This window comes from Crassostrea angulata, chromosome 9, assembly GCF_025612915.1.
Source record: "Crassostrea angulata isolate pt1a10 chromosome 9, ASM2561291v2, whole genome shotgun sequence".
Lineage (NCBI taxonomy): Eukaryota > Metazoa > Mollusca > Bivalvia > Ostreida > Ostreidae > Magallana > Magallana angulata.
In genome coordinates, this window is record NC_069119.1 from 15,803,126 (window position 1) to 15,822,924 (window position 19,799).

Here is a 19,799-nt window from a genome sequence, read left to right on the forward strand (position 1 = left end):
GAAGAAACTCGGAATATGAGAATTAACAAATGGGGTATTAAAACAAGAAAAGAACGATAGTATAGAGATTTAATACTATTTGGTAGGAATTATGACGTCAACATTTAGAAACTTCTGTCAGGAAACCTCCAAATTGATGAATTCTTAATAATCCCCACCTTCTAAAATGAGCTTGGAAAGTAATTTGATAATGGCGCTTAATGCAACATAATTTTGAATAGTTCCGGTTTCAGACCAAAAAAAAAAAGAAAAAAAAAAGAAGAAAAAGAAAGATTTACTCCTATTTTTCATTATATTAAATTTGCTACTGTATCTGTCATATCCGGTTATGCATGTAAATTCAAGGAACTGTTCTTTATAGAAAAGATTATTAGGAATCAAATTGTTCAATTTGATTCTCAATAATCTGAGAGTACCTCCACGCACTACTTATAATGTATAATCCATTAAAACAGTCTTCTTAATTAAGTGGAATGGAATGTTAATAAAATACACATATCTACCTAAAAATTTTAAATATGGTATTTTTTGGCGTTAAAATATTTATTTAGTAAAGGAAAATTACAATTATTTTATATTTAAATTTTATTATTTTTCTTATACAATGTATCTTTATACGGAACTCTCCTTCTCAAGGAGATTAATATAGTATTAAGAATGACCAAAACCATTCAGCCCTCTTAATCCAAGGAATGTACAATTCTTTCAAAGCCTGTGGTCTTGAAAACATACACAAAACAGATTTGAACAAATGACACCAATTCACTTGTATATCTACAAAGATACCGAAGAAAAGAACCGAATCTTCAGGTTGGTATGTTTTTCCAACGAAATTGACATGCTGAAATAGATTTGTAAATGTTTATTTCGTTTTGTCGGCAGGATTTCTGGCTGCTCTTTCATTTCTCTCTGCCGCTCTTTTCTTGTTTTGCCGTCTGCTTGCAAGTTTATTTCGCGGGATCATAGGCAATGTCTGCAATATCAACACCTTAGATAAGATACATTGAAAAACCTCTATCGCACACTCGAGTAATTCATTTCCGATCTCGTTTCGATTTGAAATTTATGGTGCCGATTTTGATAAGAGTTTTTGGCAATTGAATCTTTTCATCACTCACTTAGAAGGCTTACTAAGAAACGCTGGATTTTAAATTGTGGTTGAATAAGACCCATTTCTGTTTGTTGAGTAACGCAAAATGAATATCTGAATGAAATTAATGTTAAAGTTATTTCGATTATTATTGCTTTTTCTTATTCAATTAAATGATACAGGGATAGGAAGGGCTAGAGTGGGTGTATGCAGATAAATTAAGCATCTTTAAATAATATTATTACTATAATGAAATTGACCATCATTAATTTCCTGAAATCATGACTGTGTCAAATGTGCTATAACTCTTTTTAAAAATCTATATTATAAATTCGAACACTATGACTCTTTTGATTAAGTCGTGGTTTTTTGTTCTTATGAATTTTAAATTATAATCTTGATCAAGTTTATGTTAACAGAAGAGCGTAAGTTGAGAAACTGTAATGACGAACGAATAATAATCTTAACCTTAATCTTTAATGGTGTCTGTTTTTAGCAAGGTTCGATAACTCTTAAATCTGTAAAAATAAAAAAATAAAATTACATGGACATTAACAATAAAAAACAAGAGTAAAAATTGTGATACATGTAAAATAAATGTATGTACCCCGCTTTACGAATGTAGAACAAAACTTAATTTTAAAAATCTACAAAAATATATTCTGAGAAGCCCTTCGGGCTTCACAAGTTTGATCACGTGACCAACCAAGTTCATATTCACATGAACTGTTAAAAATTAAATTGCTGTTTATTTCTTTTAAAGTAAACAAAGGTCGAGTCATATTAAGTGTATTAATTACAAGTGTTAAGTAAGAAATTATCATTTTTTTCCAAATTGACTCGTAGCTAACAAGATAAGCTTATTAAATGTGTTCATATTCTTTATCAATAATATTATCAGCAGAAGAAAGTAACATTCAACTAAAACGTTAACATGTATTAATAAAACACATATGTAAAATATAACATTGAGACTCAAGCTTTGTTTACAAAACAAAAAACATTAAAACTCTTTGTCTTGCTTGTATCTTAATATATGACTTTCACATTTTGACTAAGCATAAAAAATACCAATATTAACCATTCTATACATTAAAAACTGAAAGATAAAATGTATACATGTATGTAGGTATATTGTAATTTGATTATGATGTACAAAAATATTGTAAGAAATATACTTTCAAATAATTTCAAAATTATGACAAGAAAACTTTATTTGAATACTTTTATGCATACAATGAAAAAAAAACTAGATTCAACTTAAAATTATGCTACAATAAAATCACAAGTATTGGAGAGAACACGCATTTATAGAAATAAAAGACATTTCATTATCCCCACAGCTGCAGGTCTCGCTGCTAGAAGCTGCTTGTACAACTCAATCCTTTATTAATTACAAAAGAGTAATAGCAATCAAGTCAAAATGATTGAGATTATTGATCCCTTTTTACAAGGACGTTCTAAAGAATTCGTGTCAAACAATCGGACAGGAAATCAACAGTTCTCCAGAAATGCTGGACTTCGAACAACTTCTGATCTTCAGAAGGAAACAATTACGGTGAATGATGATTACAATTGTTAAATTCTGTTTTATCTTCAATCAAGAGGCTAATCCTTATATACAAGAACCGTAGGGCTGTTATTGTATGAAGAGGCCATATTGTCAAGAAACTTACTAAGATCTTAATCAAAATTTCAGATATTTTTTCAGCCTCAAACTATAATTGTAATTGTTTCGAAAAGAAAAACTCAAACTACGGTACTGTTGTTTAATTAATATTCAAGGGCATCAATTTTCGTGGATAAAGTGCAATTACAGTTTCAAGGATACCTAAATTCTTGGCCAGTGACCCTATCAATACAAAACGTTAATAAAAATTGCACTTCAATGAACATTTAATTTCGGGGATGAACTAAACAACGAAATCCACGAAAATTGGTATTCAGAGAATATTGATGAAACCACAGTATTTCAGGTTTAAAATTTGAGCATTTTTTAAAAATATTTACACGAAGCTCTTCTTCAAAAAGAGCCCCTTAAGTACAAGAAACACAGGCAATTTCTGTTGAAAGGCACATTAAAACGTAGTTTAAAAGAAATATAATGCAATAAATGGAAAGACACATTAACCCGTAATTTAAAAGAAATATAATGCAAATATTATAATGTAGCCAGTTTTTCGAGGGGGCTTGGAAGTTATTAAGTCACCAAGTAAGATTAAACGACGAAACAGAAAATCAATGTTATGCGAAGTATATAAAAACCCACCTTTTTAAAAGAGTTATTGCGCTTTTCAGAGTGACGTTTAGCATCAGAAATCTTAAAAATATAAAGGTCTTCCACTGTTTTGCTATCGTTTTTCACACCAAACATCCAAGTCTTTTATGCATTTTTTGTCGGTCAATATACCTGTATGATGTATCAAGAAATTGTATTTTTTTCAGTACAAAAAGCGTTTATTCTCAATCTCGATACATTTGTATAACATTCGCATGTCTTGCATACATGTAGGAACGCCCGAGTAATATGCTTTTTATCCAACGAGATATGTGCGTGAGTTTTCCATCCGCAAATCTTGACATCGATTTCGATAACTCTGATATCTTCTAACAAACCATTAGTGATATTTTTTTGTTATATGTTAAACCCAATGGCAATCTTTGTCATATTTACGCTGCTATCATAAAGGTTAAAGGTTAAACAGCTATATCAAACGTATTTAAAGCGCACTATCTATATACGTAACTTTTATAAGGCTAGCATATATTTATGCTATGTATTAGATACAATTATGTTTTAGAATTTCCAGGACCTGAAAGCATGCAGTAGCTTTTTATTTTCTTGAAACGCATCTATCTGTTAAGTTCAACCCCCATGAGTACTTTCAGTGCTTTGATTTTTTATCTGCATCCCTTTATCGTGGTACTCCATGGTCGTATACTTTCAAAGGCTTTTTCCTAACATTGGTGATTTTTTTGGTTGTTTTCTGAAAAAAAGTGCCTTAACAATATTTGGTAATATAACTTAAATAATTTATTTCAGTTTTTCGCACCAGTTATAAAAAATCAAACTCGTTGACGTCTGCAAAAAAATCAATGTACTGCTTTTGTTACGCGTTCGATTGCTAAAATAGGACGCAAAATGGACACAAATTATAAACATTAAAAAACACATTAACAACTAAAAGGTTATAATAATTGGAGCAATATTTTAAAGAAAAGTTATTTGTATACTAGAGTTTGAATTTGAATTGCTCTTGAATTTTTTTTTCTTTTTTAAAACCATATGATATATATTCTATAATTCTTCAAGATACAACTTTGAGAACATTTATTAGTACACTGGGTATCAAGTTAATTTTTGTTCTTTTTAATAACAGACCAACAAACATTCCGGATTTTAAATAAAAACTTTCGCACCGAAAAAAAAATGGCATAAAATGTTGCATGATCTGAGAGTGTTTTAATGAAGTCTGGCTTTCAATCGTTCAAATAACAAACAAAAAGAGTAAGGAATATTTCATTAATGACATTGGGGGAATTTTATACTTTGAAAGCGGTAAGTTACAATTTGTGTTCATAGAAACGCACTTAATCGGCAAAAGGCTTCAACAAAACCTTAGTACTCTTTTACAAAAATCATAGTTTTTATACGAAACAAGCTTGTATTGATAGTTAAAAAAAGTGACATTTTATTGCTTCTGTTTATTTCTTTTTCCCCTCGCAAATCAGATTGATTGCACAATAAAGTGAAATTCTAACTAAATTCTACAATACTAAATTTTATGAATAATTGATTCCCGCTGTTTGCACGTGTAAAAGTTCAACGGAAATCGCGGGATGATGAGCTGTGTTGTACGGGAAAAAGCAGATGTTTTTTTTGCAACTGCTTCCATTTTCAATAACTATTTCCTTCTGCATCAAAAGTCATCTGGCTGATTTATAGACCAGTGAAGGTGATGCCTGTGTTGTCAAGATCCTTACAACGATATAAAAGTCTGTTTTAACAGTGCCTTTAATCCTTTGAGAGAGAGAGACATGACATGTAAATAAATGATAATAATTTTCAAAGTTTATTATACTATATATCTCATATCAGTTGCATACAGAGAGAGAGAGAGAGAGAGAGAGAGAGAGAGAGAGAGAGAGAGAGAGAGAGAGAGAGTATATAAGAAAGATAGATAGAACAATTGAGAGAGAGAGAGAAATATTGAGAGAGAGGGGGAGAGACAAAGAAACAGAGAGAGAGATAAAGTTAGAGCGAGAGAGAGAGAGAAAGAAAGAAGAGGAGATAGAGAGAGAAAATAAACACAGATCTAGAGAGAGAGAGAGAAAGAGTGAGAGAATGAATAAGACACGTGTCAAAAGTACGACTTTGCTGTAACATGAAGTACTGTATAGCTACAAGGGTTCGTGACGTTATTTTAAAAAAACAGGATTCCTTTGCAATTATAGAAAAGTAAAGAAAAAACCGAGAATGCTTCCACGTTTCCATGTCATTCAGCAGTAACAAGTGGGGCTACATGAAAATGGGAGAGAGCACTTAAGAATGTTGAGTACGCGTCTTTACTTATTTTTTCTCTCTTTCTCGAAAACAGAACGCTAGAAGCTGAGTAGATAATATACAGATTTTACGTAAAGTGTTAGCGCATTTTTATTCTCATTCTCTCTCTCTGTCTGTCTCTCTCTGTCTGTCTGTCTGTCTCTCTCTCTCTCTCTCTCTCTCTCTCTCTCTCTCTCTGAATCAAAAATGAGACAATTTACAGCAACTTTCACTTGAGGCCTATAATATATCATTTTTGTTTTTTTAATTTTGAAAAGAACGCTTTTTGGCGTTATTTTACCATTATCATATACACAAAAAATCCCTGACATCTTGGGTGTGTTCTATTCAATTTATCATAATTTCATCAAGTGCAGTGCAAAGAAATAGAAGATAATTGAGCTTTTAAGTAAATTAACTGTTTTTGGTTTTTTTTAAATCTATAATGATTGCATATCTGTAAATATATGTATGGCTAACTGATAGGATAGTGTTCAGTTTGACACATTACAACACATTTTTTGAGGAAATGGAATAGTCATTTATTAATTTAGCTTATATATGGCAAATCGGTATACCAAACCAAATGTTAATCAAAGGGACATGGTCATGTTTTTTGGTCAAGATTTAATATTTCTATTTATATTGTTTATAATGCTTTAGGTAATACATTTTTAATGAGCAACCAAAATTTGAATGCCGGTCTTAGAGTTAAATCTATAAGCAAGATACAGAGCTCACATTCTTTGCTTTGTAAACAAGGCATGTGCCTTGTTTTTGTTTATACTGGTTCAATATACCGGTAAAAAGTCTTTTTTCAATCTGCACTTTTCTATCTCTTAATTTGTTTTGAATATAAATAAACATTTCCTAGAATTTTTCCATTCGTTTTATGTCTAAACCTGGAATTTTCTTATTATAATTCTAAATGTAAACAAAACATAATCCGAGCTTTGTTTTTACATAACAAAGACTTGTGAGCTCTGTATCTTAAGACTGAAACAGACAAGACAACAAAGTACCATGAATATGGATTCATGGATAGCTGGTAGGGCGGTGCTCCTTTAAGAAAAGACACAATAAAACACATTGTTTAGGTATTAGAATGATCATTTATTCAGCTAATAAATGAGAAAGTATTATACCAAAAAAAAAACCAAACAAACAAACAAAACAAAACAAAACCCTAACAAACAAACAAACAAACAAACAAAACAAAACCCTAAAAACATGTTAAACAGTTATGATTATAACGGACAAAAGAACAGAGTGCCTTAACTTATTTCAAGGAAGTGTTTAGAATTTGCCACAATCCTATAAACAATATCCACATTAAAATTTTGTAAAATAGCATTGAGACTAAAATCAAACTGAACTTATAAAAACTGATTGAATTATTTAAAAAGTGTAAAATGACAGGCAATAGCCAAGACAAATCAGTCATCATTTCGTAATGTCCAAATGTTTTGTTTTATAATATATTGATAATCATGCATTATCCAAGGTCGGCAGTGACGTTTGCTTGACACTCATTTTTGACACTTATTCAGGACACTTTATTGTGCTAACACCGACAATTACAATCCAATTTGTGCAAGGAATCTTCGACATATAATACATTGGTGCCCAAAAACGGGGAGGCGCACAGATCAACAAACCTTCGGAACACCCATTAATTGATTCATTAATTAAATTAATTAAATTAAGTTTTCGAAATTAAGCTTTGGTAGTTCTTTACGAAATTATATATAAATGTATAATAAGAAAGTTAGCAAACATCTTTGGGCTTTGCAATTTAAATGCATTTTTTCACATGCGTTGCGCAATTTTATGCGCAAACAAAAAGGCACTCGTCCTTTGAGATATTAAAAAATTGCTTAAAATTAATTTAGATTATTAATGAGGTTAATATGTTCCCATGGGATATTTTTGGATTACATTCCCTTGATCGGAGATATGTCACTGAATCTGTCATGGAATGTCTCAAAAAACCTATGACAGCAAATTGGATATTTATTATCGAATTACAGTGTGTCAATTGCCTCTTTACGATACTTCAGAGTTGCGTAACGTAGTTACCGCTAATCTCGTAGTGTCGCCATTCTCTATACAATTTCGCTCGGGATTGGTAATCAATAAATTGTGATCAACTTTCCGCCTTATGGCCCCTATGGACCATGTGTAGTTGAAGAACATTTTCATTTAAAGAAAACGTTTAAAGAGAAACCTTTCACCATTTGATTTAAACAGTGGCGTTCACAAGCACGCTCTGTAAAGCAATGTCATTTGTTGACTTATATCTCGAAAGGGGGAATAAAGTAGATAATGAATCAAATAAGTGCTTACAGGTCTCGAAAACGTTTCTTTAAAGGTTAAAACTGCAGTGGAATTTGACGATCAAATTCCCGTACTCGTTCATATATATTAAAAATGTTTCAAAGGTCTTTATGAAATAAAAATATTGCATGCTTGATGATCAGCTTGTGGCTAAGCTCTCAGTTATTCAATATCAATATAAAATTATAAGTTAAAAGATGTGGTCATGAAAATATATTGTTGATTAAACCAGCTTAAATGTTGAGACATATCATATTACGGGCACTGACTGCTGCCAACTGATATTATTTTTAAGTCTACCTGCAAGATTCTAAGTCGATCTCACGAGTTAAGTTGTAGAACGTACCAGTACCTAGTCATAGGAACGACATAATAAGTTGTATTTATGATTATTTCTTTTTGATTGAAGAACCTTAATTAATTCCCATTACAGAGACGGCCTACAAAGTGTGCTGGCCAAATGGTACCTGGTACGTCCACCCCCACACAGGCAAACAATGGTCCAACTATAGCACATGTGTCCACGGCAAGGTCAAGGTGAGTTCAAAACGAATTACAGAGGTCAATATCAAGTTAAATTTAAAATCAAATTCAAAAGTCAAGGTCAAGATAAGACTAAAAACTAATCACAGAAATCGAGGTGTGTTCAAAACTAATTACAGAGGTCAAAATCAAGATAAAGTGCAAAACTACAGAGGTTAAGGTCAAGGCAAGTTCAAAACTAATAACAGAAAGTGCGTTCCAAACTCGTTACATTTGTTTAAATCAAGGTCAAGGCGAGTTGAAAACAAATCACTGAAGATAAGGCCAAAGTGTGTTCATAATTAGTTAAAGGGTCAAGCTAAAGGTCGGTTTAAAAGAAGTCGATGTCAAGGCGAGTTTAGAACAACTTCCTGTTGCCAAGGTCAAAGTGTGTTTAAAACTTATTACAGAAAATTTTTCAATACGTAGGAATCCTGGGAGATTCTCGTGTGATTAAGCATTTGTTGAAGTCGTTACTGGACGAATATAAATCGAATTCTTTTGATTTAAAGCTAGAGTGATAAATGACGAGATTTATTGTCAACGTGTTTTGAACATGGCCGCCAGAAGATATTTACATTAAACTCTCTCGTTGGCTTCCGCTTAAGAGGAATCGTCGGTTCTCTAATACTCTAGATCTCATAAGCTCATTTCATACGGATTCCTATGTATCATTAATTCGAAGATTTTAGCATTATCGTGTGTTTCTATAACAGATTACGTCAATCAATAACATATTCCGTCATTAGCCCGGATTATAGAGCTGCAGTATTTAAGGTACAACGATTATCTAATAAGGAAGACAACTCTTCATCATTGATGAACTGCTATCATTACTCTTTTCAAATTTGTCGGTATTCTTAAAAATTTATTTTATTTTTAAGATGAGTAATTGAAACGTTTTCCGATACCTTGAAAACTAAGGCTTCATTTTACTCATGGATGACGCGATTTATGTTTCATGATAGAATAATAATTGGTACAGACCAAACCCATCTCCATTTTTCAATTACATTTTTCATAATCCTTCTGTTTAATTCTTGAAGTTCTTGAAGATCGTTCATTTGAATTAATAATACATCCGTTTCTTTCAATCATGCTCTGAATTAAGTTAACCACTTTTCATGCTTAAAAAAAATCCTGCTCTTTCATAATGAAGAATAAAAGACTTTTAATAATCGATTAACCGAAGCATTCGATCTTTAATTTGAGAACCTTGTTCGGATCAAGTTTCAGTGTGTGATTCTGATGTTATCAAAAGAATGACCAAGGCAATTAAAAATAATGCAATTTTCTTTATTTCTCTAGGATCAGATGGTGCTTATTTACCTTGGGTTGGGCTGTAACCTGATCAGTCTATCTCTGCTGATTCCTTCCTGTGCTATCTTCCTAGCATTCAGGTAAAGGAATTTTTAAAAAGTGTAATCTACCGAAATATTGAACATTTAGTTGAGATCTCTCTCTCTCTCTCTCTCTCTCTCTCTCTCTCTCTCTCTCTCTCTCTCTCTCTCTCTCTCTCTCTCTCTCTCTCTCTCTCTCTCTCTCTCTCTCTCTCTCTCTCTCTCCTATAAAACTGAATCAGCATTTTCAAGCGTAAAACTGAGGAAATGTGCATATAAGAATAAACAATTTCGAGGAAAACAAAAATTGAATTAAACAAAAATTGAATTTGACGAAAGCAACATCAAATGCTAATTTAAGTTTAATGAGATTATGTTTTGTGATAATCTTTAAGGCAACTGAGGATCCAACAACGAGTGCGGCTCCACATTTGCTTTTTCTCGTCCTTCATAGCGAGTGCCATTATAGCGATATTGTGGGACTTCATCGTGGTGTCCGACAGGATGAACAGTCCGGGGGACGAAAGCGCTGTGCAACAAAACACGGTACCACATGGAATTTGCATTGATTAAGAGGGCTGGCTGGTCGTGGTGAGAGAGAGAGAGAGAGAGAGAGAGAGAGAGAGAGAGAGAGAGAGAGAGAGAGAGAGAGAGAGTTGTATATTGCGCATGTATGATATAGAAAAAAACCCAGTCAATTACGATAAAGTTATATTTTGTTTATAAACTTCGCCATTTGAAACTTGTTTTAAGGGAGGGTGCAAGTTTCTGTACGTCCTGAAGCGCTACACACAGTCAGCCACCTACTTTTGGATGTTCTGTGAGGGATTCTATCTCCATCGACTTATCGTCCGAGCGTTTGAGATCCCCAAATCGCTCATCATTTACTACTTCATTGGAATTGGTGAGTTTTCAAAGTCACAAATCTACCTTCTCTGGTACTTGTTTTTGTCTATCATATACTACTTCATTGGCATTGGTCAGTGGTCAACATCCTATTATAAAACTACATTTTCTTATATTATACATGTACTTGTTTTTGTCTACTTAATATTCAATATATTCTCGAAACTGCCCTTTTACCGTCCAGCATTAAGAGAAGACCAGAGGTGGTATCGGCCATTTTTAGACTATACTATATTAATCTCCTTTAAAAGAGAGTTCTGTATAAAGATATCAAAAAAGATTCAAATCGTAAAGCTAAAAGATTCGGATTTTTTTTTTTTTTTTTTTACCAAAAGACAGTTTATTGCGAGAAACATCAGTTTTTAAATTCGTAGGTAGATCTGGTATGCAATTTGTTGACCATCAAGCCTCCGAAGGGTTCTTGACACCCCGTGATTTTTACCTTTTATAATTAGTACGTCACAGCTTGGCAATTCCAACCCATTGTGAAACTGTCCATACGTATCGCCAATTTGGGTAGTCTATCTCTGTACATGTAGCACAGTGATTATACAGCTCCAGCTCCGGTCTACAGATTCCCATGTCCCATTCTAATTTTCCCCGAAAATTGAATCTTTTTTTTTTGTTGTTTTTAACTCGACAGCATGCTAGAACACCATATCTATATGAAATTTATAAGTTTAGGCTGGTAAACGAAACTTTTCACCAATGATATGAAGAACCCTTAAGTCTTTTTTCAGAAATAAATTACGTATTTCTCCCTGGTCATCTTCAGTTGAATCAAATAAGTAAATCATTTTTCCCCGTATCTTCGGATCTCTTAGGAACTTTTTTTATATCAGCTGACAGTGTTAATTTCAAATAGTATAATGCTATAACGACGTTTCGATATCTCCGCTCATTATCTGGAGCGATATAAGTCAAATTACAAGGATTGATGTGGCATCGGTCGCATGCCCTAACATCTAGCGAAGAGTCGACTAGCAACTCAAGATCAAATTAAGGTTCAATAATTGCCCCATAAGCCCCGCTACTGTCATCGCTTTTTGTAGTAAATCGGCAAATCTCTCGCGTTTTTCTCCTCACCAAATACTGGAAATATCTTCTTTTTTGTATTTAGATGAATGCATCTCTTGAACATTCACGGGAATAAAATTTTCGCCAGTTTCCCAGTGCTGATATATTTTCAGTTTGCAAAAATTTGCTAGAAATACCGATGTAAAAGATATTTGAAATTTTAACAGATATCTCGTATTGTTTGGATTCAATGTAAATTTTATGCAGATTTTGAATATGATTAAAAACATGAAAATGAATACAGCACTAGTCCTGGCAATTTAAAGAATAAGATTTATAATTCAATAATTAAAAACTTTTTTTTCTTTTTTTGTTTGTTTGTTCGTACTATTTTACCTGATGCAAAGGTTCTATAAAGCGTCAATGCCCTTTACAGTTTAAAGTCATTATTGTACGCTTCTAATATCTTGAACTTCTCATCATTTGATCTTTCATTATCTGACCATTTAGACAGTTTCAACTTTCTCGGGAACATTCGACATAGCTGTTTTTACGCTTGTCGAAAAGGTCCGAGAAGTTGCGATTGCTATAAGTTGATAAATGCAAAATGGGATTTTCAGTTTTTCAGTCGGTTTTATCTAATATTATCAATTTTTTTTCAAAAAAAGGTGGCCCCTGGATATCAACCATTGTGTACGCCATCATAAAGGCCTCCGTGTCAGAATATGACCAAAAGTATGTGATGTTTAGTTGTTTGTCTGAGTGTTTTGTTTGTTTGTTTGTTTGTGTGATGATTTTGTGATCCGAAATAGAAGATTTTTTAACGTCATTAGCACGAGAAAACTGGCAATAAACGACCAATAACGGAACAATTATTTTCTATAATTTATCTACCCTATAATTTGATATCCATCAAACAAGGAGAGAAATATTCTTGAATAATATGCTGCACAAAACTCCTTACCCAGAGAACTACTTCTTTAGTACATGTCATTGCAATTTCCTGAACATTTGGAATATTATTTCTATATTTGATGAACATTTTTTTTCATAAGATGCTGGGTCAATAACATCAATGGATTCGAGTGGTTGATCTATACGCCTAACCTTCTATGTCTGTTTGTAAGTAATTTTCAATGAATATACTTGTTACCATATCTCCATTTCATAATTTGTTGGGGTTTAGCAAATAACAACTCGTTGGCCTATCTAAAGCATTATATTAATTTACATCGTGAATCATATGCCACACTATCAATATTTTAACAATATCCCCTCGTTCTGCAGGCCAATGTGTTCTTTCTCGGAAACATCCTGTATATTCTTTTGACGCAACTACAGTCTCATCCCAACGAACCTAGTGGCTACAGGTGCGTGTCAAAAGTGTTCGCCGTAAAGCTTGGATAACTTTGTTTTATTCAGTGTACTAGAAATAATTTTGAATTTTACATTATCTTAATATGGACGAATAAAAAATTTTTGTTCAAGTCTCTTAATTTTTTAATCATTATGTTCAAATATTTTTCAGGCGAGCTATCAAGGCCACTTTTGTTCTCATCCCGCTTTTCGGAATCCAATGGGGCCCAGTCATTTACAGACCCGCTAATACAATGTGGTACGAGGTGCTCCGAATAGTTATCCAACATACCCAGGTACTGCTCTCATCGGTGATAAGATAGAAAGATAACCCGTCCTTGTAATATTTAACCCCTTCCTTGTATTGCTTATCCATACAAAAATGTAAAGGCCAGATTTATCTTTGGTAACCTTTGTCTACTTCAGTTTGATAATTTAATGTTATATTTCGATATAACAATTTAAAACTTAATAAAAAAGATTGGATTTGTCACTTATCCATTTTTTTTTCAAATTTCAGGGTGCATTCGTTTCATTGATATTTTGTATCTTTAATGGCGAGGTATGTTATTTTCAAATAATAGTTAATACTTTAAATTTAAAACTCAAAATTATTTATTTATTGAGTTTTTATTTAGATTAAATAAATTTAAATTGTTTATCTGCATTTTTTTTTGCAAAGGTACATGGGCACCTGAAGAACTGCTTCAGTCGCATTTCCGGTAGACCTCTATACAGGCCTCGGCGCGAACTCAGTACTACTTCCGGTACTGTGTATACGCAGGTGCGAACTTCCACTGCCGTGGATTTCAACAGAGACTCTTATGTGCGAGACTCGTTCAACCGTGACTCATATGTTCGAGACTCGTTCAACCGTGACTCGTTGCACAAAGATGACCCAGTGTCAAACGGGAAAGCAGAAACTGTTCCATTGAACTCCAACGAATCGTCTTTTTCTGGCGATAAACAAGAAAATGGATTTTTAATGGAGTCGGAATTGAAGTGAATATTTGACTGTACTGGTGACATAAACCATTTAAATAACAATCATTTATTTTTTGTTCTTGAAGAATCGAATACTTATTATTTTGATAATGTTCACAAAGAATTAATGTATGCAGGACTATTTTCGCCTATCGATACACTGAAAAACGGTTTCGCTTCGTCGTGAATTCGTCCAGACACAGTGTATAATAGATACTCTTTCTAATCAACTCAGTGATTAAAAAATGTTGTTGAAATTGCTGTCTTGAATTCGCCCGTTGAATACGAGGGCGAAAGGGGCGAAAACAAATGGAGGCGGATATTTCTTTGTAAAGACTTTCATGAGAAACTGGTAAATTGTTATTTGATGGCTGCAGTATCAACGAAAACTAGACAGTATTGCGTATAAGATCACATGCATTTAATCAATAAATCAATCATCAAGCGATCTGTCAATCAACCGGTCGATATAATAATCAATCCATTGATTCATTCTGTTTATTTGCTTAACTCTGCTAAGCTAAGGTTGACAATAGTTTTCGAGGGGTGTCAATTTCAACTGTTATCCTCCCAAACAGGCACTATTTATTTTATTATACTGAATGTCTTAATTTTAGAGAATTTTTTTACTACTTTTATATAGAAATGACATGAATTCTAGGGCGAACCGTACGCGCATGATTTACGCGCATGTAACAATTCGTTGTGATACCCGTTGCTAAGTGCGTTGCTAACGCTGAGGGTAATAGAACGGATTATCAACTGCGTCTAAACCAATCAGAATTCAGTATTTAACATGAAAGTATAAAAATATATTTTGCTTTCTAAGGAACTCCGATATAAAGACATCTAAATTTTAAGGGATTTAGAAATCCCATTTCATATCTCGAAGCACGTACGTACAATACTGAGATACTGTGGAATCGTTAGATTTCGTAGTGGCTCGATTTTTTAAAAATTCTTGGATACCTTTCATCGACGAATTTTAAAACATCCTCCATGAATTTGTAAATAAAGGTTATAAAGTCATTTTTCTTTTCGAAAGTATAAGATAATACACACAATTACATCACAAAGAACCTGTAAAATTTAAGCAATCCACGAAAATTGGCCCCCATGAATCTAATGACTCAACATAAGTTGAGATAATCTTTATACATGTATGACGAATTGAAAATATTTTTCCTAAGGACTTTTTTAGAAGCCAATTTTACAGTACGATGTTCATTTAATTAAGATACTACATCTTTTATCATTTCTTCAAAGCAAGTGTGATGTCCGCGGATTTTTTGACATAATAGGTATTCATACCATTCATCTATTTATAGAAAAACTCGTTATTAATCTAAAGGTAAATGCGTTTTGCTCTGCTATGTATTGAAGTATATGTATTCCTGTATCATATCGCGTTGTGAGCTAATATTAACGCCTGCGAATACATGGTTTGAACGTATCGATTTTGCTCCTAAATGTCATTTGAATTTTTATTTATTTGATTTTAATATTTTATATTTTGAAGAGATGATACTACTCCTGAACCAGGGTAAGACTGTATTTAATTGTTTCAAGTTTAACATAATTGTGTATGTGTACCACAACAATAACATATAACGCATGTAGGTAACACTTGAAGGAATACTCCCATGCATTCAATAACGTGTTTCGTACATCTAAAGCGTATAATATTATGCACGTTTTTACAAACGAAGTTATTTTATCGGTATTTCGGCAAATGTTGTTGTTAGAAATACGGTAGGTTCCAATTTACTGTCTACGAGATAATAATAAATTCTCAATTATTTTTAAAGAAATAAGTTTTAATCCGTAATAAGCAAGCTTCTAATTATATAATCAGTGTAATCATAAATGTGTTAGGTACTATGGACAATGGAGCAGATTACACCGATTTCTGCGAATCTTTACAACTTTTTAGAGAAAAACCAAAAAGCTAATTAAATAAATTAGAACGATCTGGTATTCTATTTAGAGCATCGAAAACAATGGACCTGAGATGCATTCTGCCCACTACAAAAAGGGAATCAACTACTAATGGGAACAATCGCAACTTCTCGGGCCTTTCCGGCAGAGCTCGGAAAAGGCCCGAAATTTGCGACTGCTAACGGGAACAATCGCAACTTCTCGGACCTTTCCGGCAGTTGCGATTGCTAACGGGAATTTTTTTCTGTTATAGACAATTCGATCTTTTTCTATTCCGTTGTGTTGCAAGGTAAATTCCTTTATATGTCTGACTATGTCTATGTTAAATTCTTATGAATTTTTTATTTATATTATATGAACTTATTGTGCAAGTGGCATTTTTATTTTATCATTAACTTTTTTTATATATTAAGTCTTACTATATGTTGTGTCAACTTGTTATATATGGTGATGATGACGATCAATTAAATAAAATTGATCAAAACTGACTACGTGCATTAGTTTTTATTTCGGACTACTTGTACTAGTGATACATTTAGATGAAAAATATACATTCTAAACCTCAAAGTTTCTGTTAAAACCCTTCCAATTTTTAGTTGATGTTTTATTTAAAAAAAACTGGTTTGCTCATATCTGTAAGAAACACATTCAATTTAATTTACATAATTTTTATTTTTTAAATAAAACATCAGCTAAAAATTGGAAGGATTTTACAGAAATTCTGAGGTTTAGAATGGATATTTTTTTCCATTTAAATTCATCAATTCTTTCTTATGGAAAAACTTTGGAAGTTCTAACTTCACACAAAGATTGCTTATGACATGAAGGTGTATCATGATTTTTACCCAAGGATAGATCATAGAAATATGGGACTTGGACTTGGACACGATTTGACTTAAAATTTTCAACTTTTATATTTTTTTTCATTTTCAATGTTTATTCGAACAAATATAGAAGTTTATAATGCTATGTCATAATTTGAACGTCAAACATCAAGTCATAAGCAAGATACAGAGTTCATAAAACTTTGTTTTTTAAACAAAGCTCGATTATTGTCATTTTTTACATATGTGTTGTATTGGTGTAAGTTTCAATCAAATGTATCTTTCTTTTGTTGATAATAGTATTTATAAAGATATTAAATTAGTTTAAATTGTTTTTTAACATGTCATATTGTCTAAGATATGGTAATTCTCTACATTACATTATTTGTAAACAGCTATAAGACTCAAGCTTTGTTTACAAAACAACCAAATCTTACCTTTGTATCTTGCTTGTAACTTGACTTTAACATTCAATATTTTGGTCAATCATTTATAATGCGCCAGTTAACCATTTTTTACATAAAAAAATTAAAAAAAAAATTGATCTTAAATCGTGTCCAAATCCCTTTAAACACTAGTGATCAAAGTCTCTGTCTTTTCAAGAGGGCTGGATGGTTGTGGCCATTTTTAGACTATATTTATCTCCTTTAAAAAGAAGAGGTCTATATAAAGATATAGGAAAATGTTCAAATTTTAAACTCAAAATACTAAATAATAGTTTATGGCAAAAATATTTTAAAAATTAAAAGTTTAAGGTAGATCTGATGGGTAATATTTTGACCATCCAACCTCCTTAAAGCTAAAATGCATGGTTCATTCATGAAAGCAATTCAGATAGAACTATATATTTACAATAAGGGTCAAATCTGGCCGCCATGATTCAACAATTTTCAAAGCGGTTCGGATATTTGAGATTAATTGTTTTGTTATTTTGAAGAATGTTGATATATATAAAATACAATGTATATATATTTCATCTTTTTATCCTATTTATTTTCACTCACATGCTGCATATGTTGTTGTGATTTGTAACAACTAGTTAGAGTGATGGTTCTTTTGACTTTTTAACTTACGTTTATAGAACCATTTCTAAAATTAAAAAACCCAATTAGATTTTGTTTTAAATAGGAACGGAGATCATTTTTTATTTCCTCTTTACAGAGATATGACAACAAGCAACTAAATATAATTACATACAACTTACATTAAATAGTGTTATTTTGCTACAAGAACAAAGTAAGAGGAAATTGTATCTATATCTGGATCAACAGACATGATCTACGTGTAATAAAGCACATATTATTGTCATTTTGAGACATAAGCTATGATAGAGAGGATCAAATATTAATGTCACGCATCAAGCTGATTCCAAAAAAAGTTTGATACACGTTACAACTATACTGTTTATTGATAATCGAACAAAAACAAACAAACAAACAACCCCCCCCCCCCCCCAAAAAAAAAACCCCAAAAAACCCACTCCCCCCCCCCCCCCAAAAAAAAACCCAAACAAAAACCAAAACAAGTCACTGTTAACTTTCTAAGAAAGAACATTTCATTTTGATTTAATCACTTAAAACATAGCTAAACAGGAGCGATTGACATTAATACAAAAACAGAGATAGTTTCCTCACATTCTATGTGGACAACGTTGCAAAAATATCATTAATATCAACTAAAACTAAGAATTTTTATTCCTTTTAACATTTTGGTTTAAAGATGATTGTGGACTCCCTATCTGTCGTGTATTGATAAGAGGAAAGTAGTTGCGTATATCTGGAAAGAAAAAAAAACAGCAATGGCTTAATTATCTCTCTTTGAAAGTGAATAAGTGAACAGAAATCAAGTACTGAAAGTACTGAAACCCTGGCTAATCCTAGAAAAGCCGCGCAAGTTACAAATGCTGATTGATCATTGCCAAACGTTGACAAAAAATGACATAAGGAACTTCACGTCTAATACATGTGGGGCTGAATACAAACATGGAAACATCTATGGAGAGAGTGTGTGCTCCAAAAAATAAAATAAGAAAAAAAGAACAGATGAGATTTAATATGAGGACGTGTTTGCATGATGTCAATAGATATCACGCAATGCCCAGTTTAAAAAAAAAAGTCGTTCATTTTCTGCATTCATTTGGCTCGTCATAATGTCACGCAATGCCTGATATATAATAGCTATTTAGAGAGTTTTTCATGAATTTGTTGTAATAATTTGCATCTGTTCATTCTGCTACTTGACTATCTCTTATTAAGTAAATTCCTTGTGTAGCTTTTTTAATTTGTTTAAAAAATGTATAATGTAAAATTATATACCAGAGAATATCGGAAAAGGTTTTGACAAACAAACAAACAAACAAACAAACAAACAAAGAATAAAACAAAAAATAAAACAAAAAATTATGAGCTGCTAGTAAAAAACAATGAAAACAAGACTTTTTTTCCAATAAACATTTAGAGGTATACCTGAAGTCAAAACATTAAAATTTAGATTTGGCATCTCTAAAAAGGTCTTCAGCTCATATTGTTTAATATTTAAAGTTTGTCAAAACAGCATGGATTTTAAAATATGTTTTACAACAATTGAATTCTGTGTGAATTTATTAGAATTTGTTTAACATACATCAATATCAGTTTCTGCAGGTCATAAGATCTTTAATTTGCTGACTTTCGCCAGCGAAAATGACCGAGGAGTTACGATTCCTGACCATCCATATTTAAAGTCAAACTATTTACTTCCTATCACAGAGAATGTATATTTAGAAAAAAATCTTTGTCATCATTTTTGAATTCAGATATAGCTTTCGATTCACGTTACTTTTCCATAAATACTTTTATTGCAAGTACATGGTATTAGATAATGATCCGTCAAATTTTAGGCTAAGCTTCGCGCCCCCTGGTTCTTATGCTCCCATACGCACGAACGTAATATATAAGAGGAAG

General features: G+C 32.2%; 1 protein-coding gene across 2 annotated transcripts in view; it reads left to right on the forward strand.

Moving 5' to 3' along the window:
• LOC128163374 (calcitonin gene-related peptide type 1 receptor-like) overlaps positions 1 to 16,522 on the forward strand; it is a 37,995-nt gene extending 21,473 nt beyond the window's left edge. For both annotated transcript variants that reach the window (XM_052826954.1, XM_052826953.1), the window contains exons 4-13: positions 8,404 to 8,507; positions 9,801 to 9,892; positions 10,228 to 10,378; positions 10,586 to 10,736; positions 12,424 to 12,490; positions 12,811 to 12,877; positions 13,043 to 13,125; positions 13,284 to 13,407; positions 13,632 to 13,673; positions 13,794 to 16,522. In XM_052826954.1, coding sequence (XP_052682914.1) covers positions 8,404 to 8,507; positions 9,801 to 9,892; positions 10,228 to 10,378; positions 10,586 to 10,736; positions 12,424 to 12,490; positions 12,811 to 12,877; positions 13,043 to 13,125; positions 13,284 to 13,407; positions 13,632 to 13,673; positions 13,794 to 14,117 — 1,205 coding nt within the window. In that variant the 3' untranslated portion in view covers positions 14,118 to 16,522. The remainder of the gene's footprint in view (positions 1 to 8,403; positions 8,508 to 9,800; positions 9,893 to 10,227; positions 10,379 to 10,585; positions 10,737 to 12,423; positions 12,491 to 12,810; positions 12,878 to 13,042; positions 13,126 to 13,283; positions 13,408 to 13,631; positions 13,674 to 13,793) is intronic.
• The last annotated feature ends 3,277 nt before the right edge of the window (positions 16,523 to 19,799 follow it).